This window comes from Protomyctophum bolini (assembly GCF_963924005.1).
Source record: "Protomyctophum bolini genome assembly, chromosome: 23".
Classification (NCBI taxonomy): domain Eukaryota; kingdom Metazoa; phylum Chordata; class Actinopteri; order Myctophiformes; family Myctophidae; genus Protomyctophum; species Protomyctophum bolini.
This window is the reverse complement of record NC_137884.1, coordinates 11,990,778-12,003,651: the sequence shown is the minus strand read 5'-3', so window position 1 is coordinate 12,003,651 and position 12,874 is coordinate 11,990,778. Positions and strand designations below refer to the sequence as shown.

The following is a 12,874-nucleotide window of genomic DNA, read 5'->3' as shown; positions in this document are numbered from 1 at the left end:
GGTATCGTGGGCAGGGCTGATGTGCTGGCCTGCCTGCTGTTCCTGCTGACATTCCTCTGCTATATAAGGTAAGAAGACTCCTCGACACACACACACACACACACACACACACACACACACACACACACACACACACACACACACACACACACACTCTCTCTCTTTTCTGTGCCTGTGATATAGTGAGGTGGACATATATGGGCCTTTTGAGTCGTGAGCAAGTGATGTTTTGATCCTTTTGGGAAAGCAGAGCCTACTGGTGGTGCTGGGGTGGCGCTGGGAGCAAACAAAGTGCATACAAGGACCATATAAAGCATCTGTGCAAAGCCACAGTCTATATCATCTCAAAAACGTCTCCAAACTCCGTCCCCCTTCTAACAGTCAGATGCAGAGTAGCTTGCCCCTTTATCTCCTCTAGACTGGACTACTGCAACACACTCTTCATTGGGATTCCTGGCAAGAGTCTTGAGAAGCTGCGATACATCCAGAACAGCGCTGCCTGGGTCCTTAAGAACAGTCACATAACACCCATCCTATTCTTCCTGGCTCCCCGTTTCAGCCAGGATGGACTACAAGGTGCTGCTAATCACTCATAACTGCATAAACGGGCATGCCACTCCCTAGTCCCTACCTACAGAAACCAACAGAAACCTACAGAAACGCGACTGTGGAACAGCCTTCCTACCGCAGAGTAGACCCTGGACTCTTTAAAAACAGACTTTAACACTAGAAATGCACTCTGTCGAGGTGCCAACTTACACAGGCGCCCTGTACACAAGTAGGCCACATGGCCTACTTTTGCACAAGCACAAGCGTTTAACCATGTAGCACTCTGCGATTATTATATTACAACGTCAGTGGCAGCGCTGACAGCAAGAGGAAGTACAAATAATCAGCTGAGCTTAAGTTAACCGCCAATGTGGTCAGCTGCTTGACAGTAACGTTGACACGTCACATAATATTTCGTTACTGTCGGGAAAACTCCAGTTTTGAGGTTTTAGATTTTTTTTCTTTTTGCATAAATCAGTGCTATTGAACACCGTACATTACTGGCATAAAACCATTCCTCTCTCTCTCTCTCCTCCCCCCCCCCCCCGCTCCAACAGGAGTGTGGGTGTGTGTGACTCTGGGGACGGCCTACCCCCCACGGTGTCTCCAGGGTGTCTGGTGGGCAGCCTGCTGCTGGGTACCTGTGCCATGCTGGTCAAAGAGACGGGCATCACCGCCTTCGGAGTGTGTGTTCTCTACGACGCCCTGGTGCTGTGCCGCAAGCCTCTCCTCTCGTGAGTTGAAAACGCGCTTTTTTTCCTTCCACCCCTAAACCCATTTAGACCTGAGGAGGTATCTGTGCTTAGCTTTTATGAACTTTAACCATTATTTTAAGCGTGCGTACACACTGTTATCTTCATTGCTTCTGCATGGCATGAGGGCAGTGGCATTATTTATGGCTTGTCATCTACAAAGAAAAGATGAACATTAGATGTATATATTTTCACAGTCCACTCCACTGTCTGATAAATGATAGCGATAGGCTACATTACCGCTCTGAAATAGATGCTGCTGGTGTTATTCTGAAGGCGCATTCATTTTAAGGACAGGACACACACACACACACACACACACACACACACACACACACACACACACACACAACCTCGTACCACATTGGAAAACAAATAGCAGAGCCACAAGCTAAACAATAAATAAACGCGGGGCAACGTGACTGGGAGCTTGTCAAATTGGCAGTAATATGCCGGCCCGGCGGTATATGGCAGCGCCAGCTCTCCAGATGTTTGGGGGATCATCGCTGCAGCGTAAAGCCGCCGTTGGAATGTGGTGGAATTGGCCTGCTAGGGCTGATGGCATGTCAACCCTGCTAGGCTGCAGGGAAGGGAAGGGGGGGTTTAGCTTGTAACACACATCTGCTCCTGGCCTCCTGCCACTGTGTGTGTGTGTGTGTGTGTGTGTGTGCGCGCGTGTGTGCGCTCTCTGTTGTGGCCCTCCAGGCTGTGACCAGAGGGGCTGTTCTGTTGCCATTGAGCTCAGCTGTGCTTTTAAGTCTTGTTTATGTTCGTCTCTCCGATTATCACCAGCCGCCATGAGACTCTACTTTGCTGTATGCACGCACGCACGCACGCACGCACGCACGCACACACACACACACACACACACACACACACACACACACACACACACACACACACACACACACACACACACAGGGTAATAAGCACTAGGCCTGTGTAATGGGCTCTTCTAGTGGTGGAGTACAGCTGGTATGAACCTCACTGGGGGGCGACCATATAAATGAATGCAGTGGTGTGAAGTAACTAAGTACATTTACTTTACGTAGTGCTGCACACTACGGCCCTTTACTGGAGTTTTTCGCCCCACAAAATATACTTTTACTCCACTACATTTCAGATTCAAATATTGCACTTTTTACACCACTACAATTATTTATTCTTTAAACATATTTTGTTACTATTAAGTATATTCTGACGCCAATACTTTTACTCAAAGTACATTTTGAATACAGGACTTTTACTTGTAACAGAGTATTTAAGTGCGTTTTCAGAAAGGATTTAAAAGAGGACACTGATGCAGCGCGCTTGACCTCCAAGGGCAGTTCCAAAGCGTTGTAGCTATGGTGCTGAAGGCCATATCAACAGTATGGCTATGTACCGAGGTCATTTGGTGTAAACAGATAAACAATGATTTGCAGTCCTTAAGGTCGTTGTTTTCCATTAGACATCCTTCTCCTGTCACAATAGCTCACAAATCTTGGTGCTGTGTTTTGACATTGTTGTACTTCACCCAGCAGCTATGGGAGTTTTTTTGTTGTTGTCATTAGTCATATTTTAAAACTCTAGTAGTAGCATAGTAGTATTATATGTGTCTCTGATGTCTTGGTACAGTGGACAAGTGGTCAGGAAGTGTAGCTCAGTTTCTCTCTCTCTCTCTCTCTCTGTCTCTGTCTCTGTCTGTCTCTCTGTCATTGGATTCCATGGTAAACACACTGTTGACTGCTTCCTGCCGGCTCCTAGTAATTACAGTGCGGCAGTCAGTCAGGTGTTGTTGCTGCAGTGTGAACACTTTGTTTATTGAACCTGTGCTGGGTAAAGTCAAGTGCAGGGTGTTCCACTTCCTGACACGCACGCACACACACACACGCACACACACACACACACACACACACACACACACACACACACACACACACACACACACACACACACACACACACACACACACACACACACACACACACGATGATCATGAACACAAGCACACATGCAGTATATTGTTGCTGTCAGGCATAAACCTTGTATATCACCATATTTTATTTTAATGGTTTTATTTGTTCACAGTTGTCAATCTGCTATTTTATACAGGTACGTATATATGTGTCTATACATGTATAAAACAAAGTTCTAGTTAAGTGTGCCTGTGGGTTGTTTATGAGCTTGTGACCAAATAATAACTATTTTTGATTCAATAATAACAGGTTTTTTTTCTCCATTTCCTGGACAGTAACAGTTTTGGCCATACACAGTTTCCACCAGACAGCGATGACACGCACACACGCACGCACACACACCTGTATTCACTGCAGGGTGTGCTTCTCAGTCAGTCAGGGGCGATGTGCAGTACAGTCAGAGACGGAGACTTGAGTGAGTGCGCGACGCGTGCGTGTGTTTCTGTCTTGCTTTTTGCTGAATGCCTTTGCCCTCGTGACGGGGGAAGGAACAGCTTGCCAAATGAACGAGCTGCCGTACATTCTCCCTCCCCACTGAGGTCTCCCTCCCCACTTTCTTTGATGCCACGTCCAACACAGGAAATACACTTCATCCCAGGGATTCAGTGCACATGATGCACGCACTGTGAGCTGTGAGCTGTGGATACGCATGTCTGTGAGTTTTACAAATATTGAACCAATATAAAGTAGCCTATTGACAAGAGCTTGGGACTAAATGATGACTACGTTCGTCGTAGTTTTAGTCAACAAAATTAACACTGGTGGATGGTTTGCTCTTTGAGGAAGCCTAAAGCATATTCGGTACGGGTCAGGTGTGAAAGTCATCTTTCACTTGAACTGACGATGTGAACTGCAGTCCCTTTTCGTTTGGTCCACTTGAAGAGGTCTGAGTTTGGTTTGTGTCAAAGGGTCTACTTCCTACAGACAGTATGTGAAATGGCCCATCTGAGACAGAATTAAATTTTTTATATTCACTCTGCACACTTGAGGTTTCTCACAGACGAAATCACCAGCAAAGGAAATAACCCAAAGAGGAAGAAGTGAAGGGTCAATTCTTTGACCATATTTGTTTCCTCTGCACACTGCAACATCTGTTTCCACCAAACCTAGCTAATTAGCAGCAGGGAACGCAGTGATTATGTACTGTACATGACTCCCATCTGCGCACGGCGTGTGTCGCACACTGGTGTTCTTCCCCTCTAGACGAGCCAGGCTCCGGTGTAGGACAGAGGCAATGGCATCCTCTGTGGAGTGATTAGCATGATTGGAAAAATGGAACGGGTCAAATGTGTGTGTGGGGGGGGGGGGGGGGGGGGGGGAAGTCTTGAAACGATGTGAGCCTTCACCAGCCTCTCGAGTCTCCAAGCACTTCATCATTATGGGGGTGAGTGCAAGTGGGCGGTAACCATTGAGATGTTATTGTGTTTTTGTTTTTTTTGGCACTAGTATTATTGCAGCAGCTTTAAAGCAGGCTGTTGTCCCTTAATGTTTCAGTGATATGTTGAAGACTTCTGTGAGGATCCGCACATTCCCTTAGCACCCGACCTGGAATCTTGTCAGCAGGGGTGTAACTAGACGTCAGAAGGCCCAGACGCAGGCTGGTCAGCGTCAGCGAGTGCCCCTGACAGCAACTCCCCCCCCCCCACCCCCCCCCACCCCGCGTGCGCACACAATCGCGGCCGCCGGTGAAAAGTGTGTTTTGGCTTATAACTAGCGCAGCGGGCGACACTGTACAGCAGTTGTGATGGTAGCTGTCGCGATTGTGAACAGAGCAGAAGCTGCAGCCTGTGAAAACAAACCCAAACTGCGTTTTCAATTATTATATTAACAGCGAGGCACAGTAGGTGTGATTTGTGAACGTATACCTGGCTGTCCCACTGAACACACTCGCCACTTCTGACTTCCTTCATGTTCCTAGAGCTGTTGGGAGGGAGGCGGGGTGTGTGCCTATGCCTGGTGTGTGGCTGTGTGTGCTAGCAGCAGCCGTGTGCCCCAAATTCCTCTGTGCCCCCAGTCCCCCACGCAGTTGCGCTGTCTGCGTAGCGCTAGTAACGCCCCTGCTTGTCAGGGCCCGTCGCCTTCCGGGCGTTGATACCTCACAGTGTCTTCCGAACATCATGTACGTCCAGACTGAGTATACCTGCTCATCTGGAAGAGGAATAGTTTTCCTTGCAGGGATGTTATTCGTGGCTTCAAAGCGTCAAGGGAAGTCATTGAGGAAGTCTTCATTGTCCTCACAGGATGATGGAGTCCCCTTGGAGCCTGTTATAGACTCAATGCCCTGCCACATGCAATGGGACTGGCAGTTTCGTAGAATCCTGGAAGAAACAGTTTTGTATTTTCCGACAGTAGGCACGCTGTGCACGGTTCAGGTTGGCTCCACACCGTCCCTTTCTCTGGGCACTGTAATTTCTCTGGGTAAATAGAATGGTCTACATTGTATAGTCCAAAGTCTCAAATAGTGACTAGCGACCACTGTGGCATTATTTCACCATCTATTGTTAGTGTAAATGCACACCCCGCCCCCTCTGGATTTACCGGTGGGACACTACTGGCTGTCCGTCTACCATCACCTTAATAATTCATAAACCAGTTCAAACACACAGGAACCCATTCAATGCCTCAAGTCTGCCCTCCTCACCATGCTAATCACACTGACCATATTTTTGTTAGTACTGACACTGCTGTGTGTGTGTGTGTGTGTGTGTGCGTGTGCGTGTGCGTGTGCGTGTGCATGCGTGACAGAGACAGATCTTTTGAGAGCCCAGATGTGCTAATGAAGGTGTTATCCTTGCAATGGGTCACAGTAGAGTCAGAAATAGCCTACAAGCCATTAGCAAGCTAATGTAGTCAGCATGGACCCTTCTCCTCTGTGTATACACTTCCAGGCCAATTTGGGGAGGGGGGGGGGGGGGTTACACAGGAACCGTACGCAGCTATTGACAATTTCTGTCCACGAGTTCCATTGATTACAGTGGCAGCGTACTGCTGTGGAGCCAATTCCGTCCCCAGTGTAGCTCAGTGTATCACATATTATTGCCACTCTCACACTTATATATATGTATAAAACCCAGTTTTTTGTGTGCAAAAAATATCAGATCTCACACTGACCGCTGCTGTCTGGCTTACTAACTCACAACACCAACACACACATGCTGCGCAGAATAGTGCAACTTCTTCTGGATCAGGGCCCACTTGAAAAGCGGAATTTGAATCGGAAGTGTTTTCGCGGGCCACCCCCTTCAGTGGTCAGATGGGTGGGACGGTTGCATTTTCAGAGAATCAATTGATCGTGCTCTGGCTTGGATCAATACGGAACTACTTGAAACTAACATACTAGATATTGGTGCAACTGTCTTTTTCAACCTATACTTTTGTATTGACACTACATTTTTTTGTCAAAATTGATGCATTATTCAAAATTAATCCTTATTATATATTTTCTTTCTTTGCAAGTCTGCAGTCCACACCTTTTGGGAATTAAGCAGTACTTATTTGAAAACATACAAGAATTTGTTTGTGTGGATGTACTATTTGTACTCTCCAAGGCAGTCAAGCGAACCTTCGGGGACGGAGCGTTCAGTGTGGCAGCCCCCACCCTCTTCCAATATCGCCATGCTGGACTTTTTTAAGGCTGCCTTGAAAAGACACTTATTCTCTTATGGCTTATGGCATATTGTTTTTGATTGTTGTTGGTACATTTTGTAAAGCGTCCTTGGGTTCATGAAAGGCACTATATAAATTCAAGCTATTATTATTATTATTACTGTATGCGTGTGCACTGTGCAGCAGGTTTATCCTATCCTGTCCTTGCATCAAATTCTTCTCTTCACCAGGGATTTGTAACAGAAAAGCAAATGTTACAAATCGTTTCTCTGATAGGACCTCGGTGAAGATGGAGAACTTTAATCATGTACATCAGGAAGATGCTCCCTCCATCTCTGAAAGAGCTTTTACATGCACGCCACACACACACACACACACACACACACACTGACACACATGCAAACACATGCGCACACACACACTGACACACATGCACACACATGCGCACACAAACACACACAGTCCTAGTTTCATATTATTAGTGAGTTGTGTGGGATCTGCACTGAACACAATGAACGTGTAAAGAAAAGGACCTATTGTATAAGGGTCTATTTATACACCATCAGAGTTCAGTTAACAACACAGATTCAGCTGTGCGCTGACGCCCAGTAATATAGTCCATCTCCTGTGTATTATGTAATCTAATTTTGACCTAAACTAGCAAACTGTATGCGTGCGTGTGATTTTTCCAGTGCTGATAATTGTAAATGTAAGGATGGACGTATTAAAAAAAGAATAGTATAATATGCCTTCCAAGTGGTTTTCATAATTATGACTGAATTATTATGTGAACTTTCTTCATTGTGTGTGTGTGTGTGTGTGTGTGTGTGTGTGTGTGTGTGTGTGTGTGTGTGTGTGTGTGTGTGTGTGTGTGTGTGTGTGTGTGTGTGTGTGTGTGTGTGTGTGTGTGTGTGTGTGTGTGTGTGTGTGTGTGTGTGTGTGTGTGTGTGTGTGTGTGTGTGTGTGTGTGTGTGTGTGTGTGTGTGTGTGTGTGTGTGTGTGTGTGTGTGTGTGTGTGTGTGTGTGTGTGTGTGTGTGTGTGTGTGTGCGTGCGCGAGTCCAAACTGTAATGGAATAGCTCCGTTCCCACTTCCCTTGATTGAGTTTAACAGAATGTATCCGGGCTTGTGGAATGAAGTTAAAATGTCTGGAGCAGTTATCTGTACTTGTGAAAATGTGCAGTCTAACTTGGATTACTTTCTGTTGTCAATTATGTTCAATAATCTGCTGGTATTTACATGAGTGGGCTGGCCTCAGATGAATGAACATTGCTGTTCGGTAGAAAACTTGTACAGTTTGTCCAAGTAATTTAGTTCTCAAACTTATTTGTGCCAAAGACCCCCAAAATGATATGTATTTGGCCGCAGACCCCGCCATCTGAATTGGTTTTGTGCCAGGGACCCCCCAGAAGAGAAGATTTTAAGATTTTTCAAAAATGTTCAAAGTTGTGAGCTTGTATTTTTGCTATTCTTGAGAACCACTGTTCTAAGAGTTTGTTATGAAAATAGCAGACAGCTTCTTGCCACGGTGTGAGTTTGCAGACATGTTATTTTCACTAGTTTGAGTCACAGTTTTTCTTTTGGGTCTTACTCTTGAGCATCCTCCCCGCCTGGCTTCAATCCCCCGAACAAGGGCCAATTGTGTTCGTATTTGCTCGACAAAGCTGGATGTGCACCACGGTGGATTTGAAACCCCATTCTTGTTTATCTTCTTACTTTTGTGTGGAACTGTAATATGAAGAAGTAGGGCATTTATTTACAAAAAGAAACAAACTAGGAGGTTCAGCCAGGACTGCAGTCTGAACTCCTGCATGAAGTTGTTGCTGCCGGAAACTTCATATCTGCATATTTCATTGTATGTTGTTTTTTTTTACCAGTGGCTTGAAAATCACTAGTCTATGAATACCCATGAAAAGTTTGACATGCTAGTCATACTGACGCGTAGTTCTGACTGGCTGCCTTTCTACGCAACCCATAGGGGGGGGGGGACAACAGACACTTTTAATGCCATCGGCGAAACGGTCGCACAGCGCCGCCATGATGGAGGGGAAAGGAACTGGTTGGAATAACGTGTTCCTTCCACGTGCTATACGTCCAGCCGGGGAAACTCTCCCCTGTCGGGTGAAAAGAAGCAGCTTGGATTCCTCATGCATAGAAGGAAGCGTGAGGTCAGTCCGCTGCCCTCCTAGATTGGCAGAGGAAGTGTAGCCCAGGATTATATTATAGGATAACACTGACACTGGGTGAAAAAATGGGTTGCAAAATTGCGAGAAAAAAAAACAAACAAAAGAAAACACAAACACAATGAGATTAACCAAGACGCATTTTCACACACCCACTTGGAGGACAAAGGACAACCTTCAGCCTCTGGACACACACACACACACACACACACACACACTGACACACATGCGCTCCGTTACGGAGTGGATCTTCACACATCACACTGAATAGCATGACATCAAGTCTGAGAGCGAGACAGATGGAGTATGGAAGTGAAAAGGACATCACGCACACACCATGATCATTTCAGTTTAGTTTTAGTTTGTTTTGAATATTGTTTCAGTTAGTTTTTATTCATTTTTGAAGTGCTATTTAGTTTTATTAGTTTTTCAGTTTTTATACTTTGCATTATTTGATAGGTGCAGGTTTGAAAAGGTAAGTATTGTGTAATACAAAAGATGGTAAAAGCCAAAGAAAAAAACACATTTGAACCACATTCCTTTGCCTTGTTCAAAGTCAGACTGTATAAAACCAACACGCATCCAATCTGCAGGAAATCAGATTTGGACTGTTTTTGGGGCTGCCGGTCTGAACAGGGCCTTGTTGTTTCTTAAACAAGTGGCTCTCAAAGTGGGATTTTGGGACCCCCAGGGGTCCTTGAGGGAGTTCCAGGGGCCTCCCCAGCCAAATTGATTGATTGGAAGCAAATGGACCCATGTGTGTCTAACAGGTCCATTTGGTTCCATTTGTACACTCTCTGAGTTAAAACTACAGTGCAGATTAGGGTCCCAGAGTTCAAAGTGGTATCAAATGGGGGTCTGTATACTGTATCCCAATGCATAGTTGGGGGTCCTTGAAACAAAAATGGCAGAGAATCACTGCTATAGTTGTAAAAGTTGTAAAAAATCTTTTCTAATGGGTTTCCGCAGACTAATAATGTGTCAATTTTAATTTCAGTTTTTTCCTTTTTTTTCTCCTTTCTTTTTATTCATGGCACCGCAACCGAAGTGTTACGAGTGCATACAGGACACCGTTGTGAACCGTAATCAATTGATATTTAAAAAAAGGCTTGAAAAGGCGATCTCGGCAGTTTGGACCAGAAGGCGATCTCGAGTGAGTTAACATGAAAACCTTTGAGAGCCACTGTCTTCAAACAGACATCTTCCTCTGCAGGTCTTATACAGCGGATTCCTCCAACTTCCCCTTTCTCATGTCCTTGTCCAGCTCCGACCCCCCTCCCCCTCCGTCCTTCGCTGTTGCCGCGGCAGCAGTTGTCATGGTGAATTAGCATCCTGTTGTGTGTGGATGCCATGCCGACGTCTTTCCCATGATGAGCCCTTTGGGAGTCGTTCAGAACCCGACAATACCTGTGTGTGTGTGCGTGCGTGACGTGTCATTCTTCGTGTCTAGTGTGAAATCAATGTTTTCAGTGAAGTCTCCCAAGGACATGCTGTCTGTTTCTGTGGTTGAATGCTGCTCTCTCTCTCTCTCCCCCCTTCTCTCTCCCCCTTCTCCCTACCTAGTATTGTAGCAGTGACTTGTTTTAATATTCACTACGCACACCCAATGCGAAACCAGACTTATAAAAGTTGTCTTACAGCAAACAAGCCTGCACATCATTCTGCTCTGCTCTGCTCTGCTCGTGTGTATGTGTGTATGTCTGCAAGTTCTCTCTCACACTCTCTCTCTCTCTCTCTCTCTCTCTCTCTCTCTCTCTCTCTCAGTAATGACATTACAGTAATACTTTCCACATGTGGTGGTTAAACAAAAGAAGGATAAATTGTTCTTAACAATACTCCTTATAAAAAAATGACTTTATTGCTGATACGGCTGACTTGAAACTACACTTTTGACCTTTTCTTCATGCTGTTCCATATCTTTTTTTACACTTTCATTTCTCCTCGAATGCTTTCTTTTGAATGCCTCTGCATTCCTTTTTCTGCCTTATGCAAAGCACTTTGACTCGACTTTGCGTACGAAAATTGCTACGCCGATAAACCTGTCTGGCCTTGCCAGTTTGTCCCTGCAGGCAGTGTATAGCTTGATGACCTGACCTGTAGATAGATGGATGGATGGAGCATTCATATCTCCATCGTTATTCGTCCAGCCTCGTGCTTGTGTGGAAGGCTCTATCTGGGTATATGAGCCCAGGCTGTGTTCTCCAAATGAAACACACTCCATGTCGTTTGCCGTCAGCTGCAAAAACCTTGAATCTCCATAATTCAACGTTTTTGTTCTTTTTCCCGTAATTGAATGCCAACATTTGGGGTACAACAGTAGCACAAAAGTTAGTTATTTCTTTCTCTCTCTCTCTCTCTCTTTCTTCCTCTCTCTCTCTCTCTTTCTCTCTCTCTCTCTCTCTCTTTCTCTCTTCTCTCTCTCTCTCTCTCTCTCTCTCTCTCTCTCTCTCTCTCTCTCTCTCTCTCTCTCTCTCTCTCTCTCTCGCTCGCGCGCGCTGTGTGTGGTGCAGGATGGGGAATTGTGCCTTTCTATTTGAAAAAGAGCTGTTGTCATCTTTATCTCTTTTCATATGAGTAGGCCTACTGTATATTTTAACTGCAACTGTGAAGTCACATTTTTTGTGTACTGCAAGTGTTTTAATAAAGGTGCTTTTAAAGGTCTTTCTTTCTTTCTATTTCCTGGAAATAAATTAATAAAAGTCAAGAGTTTTTGACATACAAGGTTTCCACCTGACAGCCAGGTCGTTTCTGTTTGTCTTCCAGACACCTGTGTGGCTCCAGGCTGCGGGACCTTCCCCACGTCTGCAGTCCTTTCCTGAAGCGAGCCTGCTTTGTCTCCTGCCATGTGAGTGTCATTTACATTTGCATAAAACACAAGTGATATTATGATTATGCATGATTCCAAACATCGGTGTGTATATATAGCCTACTGTACTGTGCATCAGTGGCTCCTGGACCTTTTAACTCAAGACCCCAAAAATATATTAGACGTTTGCCTGGGAACCAAACTAGTGATCTAATTCTACATACAAGCTCACTAGCAGCAGATGTAAAAGAGCCACATTGTGAGCTTGTAGATTGTCTATTTTCACTACTTTTGTCTTCTAATTCATGGCATTTCTTAGATTTTTCTTCTGAAAAAAGAACGCTGCTTACCCTTTTCTGCACATTGTATGTCATGTCGACTGAACTTGAGTCAGTTGGAAAATCTAATTACACATTCAACCAGGGGAGGCGCTAAAGCATTTAAACTTCCTTGAAAAAATGGAAGCAGCTGACTAATCAAGCTATGTAAACCTCATGATGTAAACACTCGCTTAAACTTGGATTGGAGTGTTATTATGGTATATGGCCGTTGTTTAAGTTGTTGTTTATTAGCAGTAGCACTCATGCATGTGTGCACCCAGCCACCCAAGAAAATGCCCCAAACGTTCTGGGTACCTATGAAGCACTGTTGCAGGACACCCAACAGCAACTTTTCACCATGGCGTTATTATAGTATGGATGTTGTTGATATGAATACTTCTATTCCTCTTCGGGAAAAGGGGGAGGTGTGTGAGGGGGTGGGGCTTACCGTAAGGTCCATTGTGAATGTTTTTGGAAAATGTTTTGAAATAATAACAAAATGTAGGAAAGAAAACGTATATAGGGACCCCCAAAAATGTGTCCGTGACCCACAAATGGGTCCTGGCCCAGTGTTTGAGAAACAGTTCTGTACAGTATATTATGCACATATCCAATCCATATCACCAGATTTCCTCTGAACTCAATTATTCATAGTGTCTGTCCAAGTCTTCATCTACTCTAGTGGCTTTCAAACTGTTTTG

The 12,874-nt window shown here is 45.0% G+C and overlaps 1 protein-coding gene across 1 annotated transcript in view; it reads left to right on the top strand.

Annotated features, from left to right (window-relative positions):
- tmtc1 (transmembrane O-mannosyltransferase targeting cadherins 1) overlaps positions 1-12,874 on the top strand; it is a 66,769-nt gene that overhangs the window by 20,644 nt on the left and 33,251 nt on the right. The window contains exons 3-5 of the mRNA XM_080757226.1: positions 1-68; positions 1,107-1,283; positions 11,811-11,892. The exon at positions 1-68 is cut by the window's left edge and continues 6 nt beyond it. Coding sequence (XP_080613352.1) covers positions 1-68; positions 1,107-1,283; positions 11,811-11,892 — 327 coding nt within the window. The remainder of the gene's footprint in view (positions 69-1,106; positions 1,284-11,810; positions 11,893-12,874) is intronic.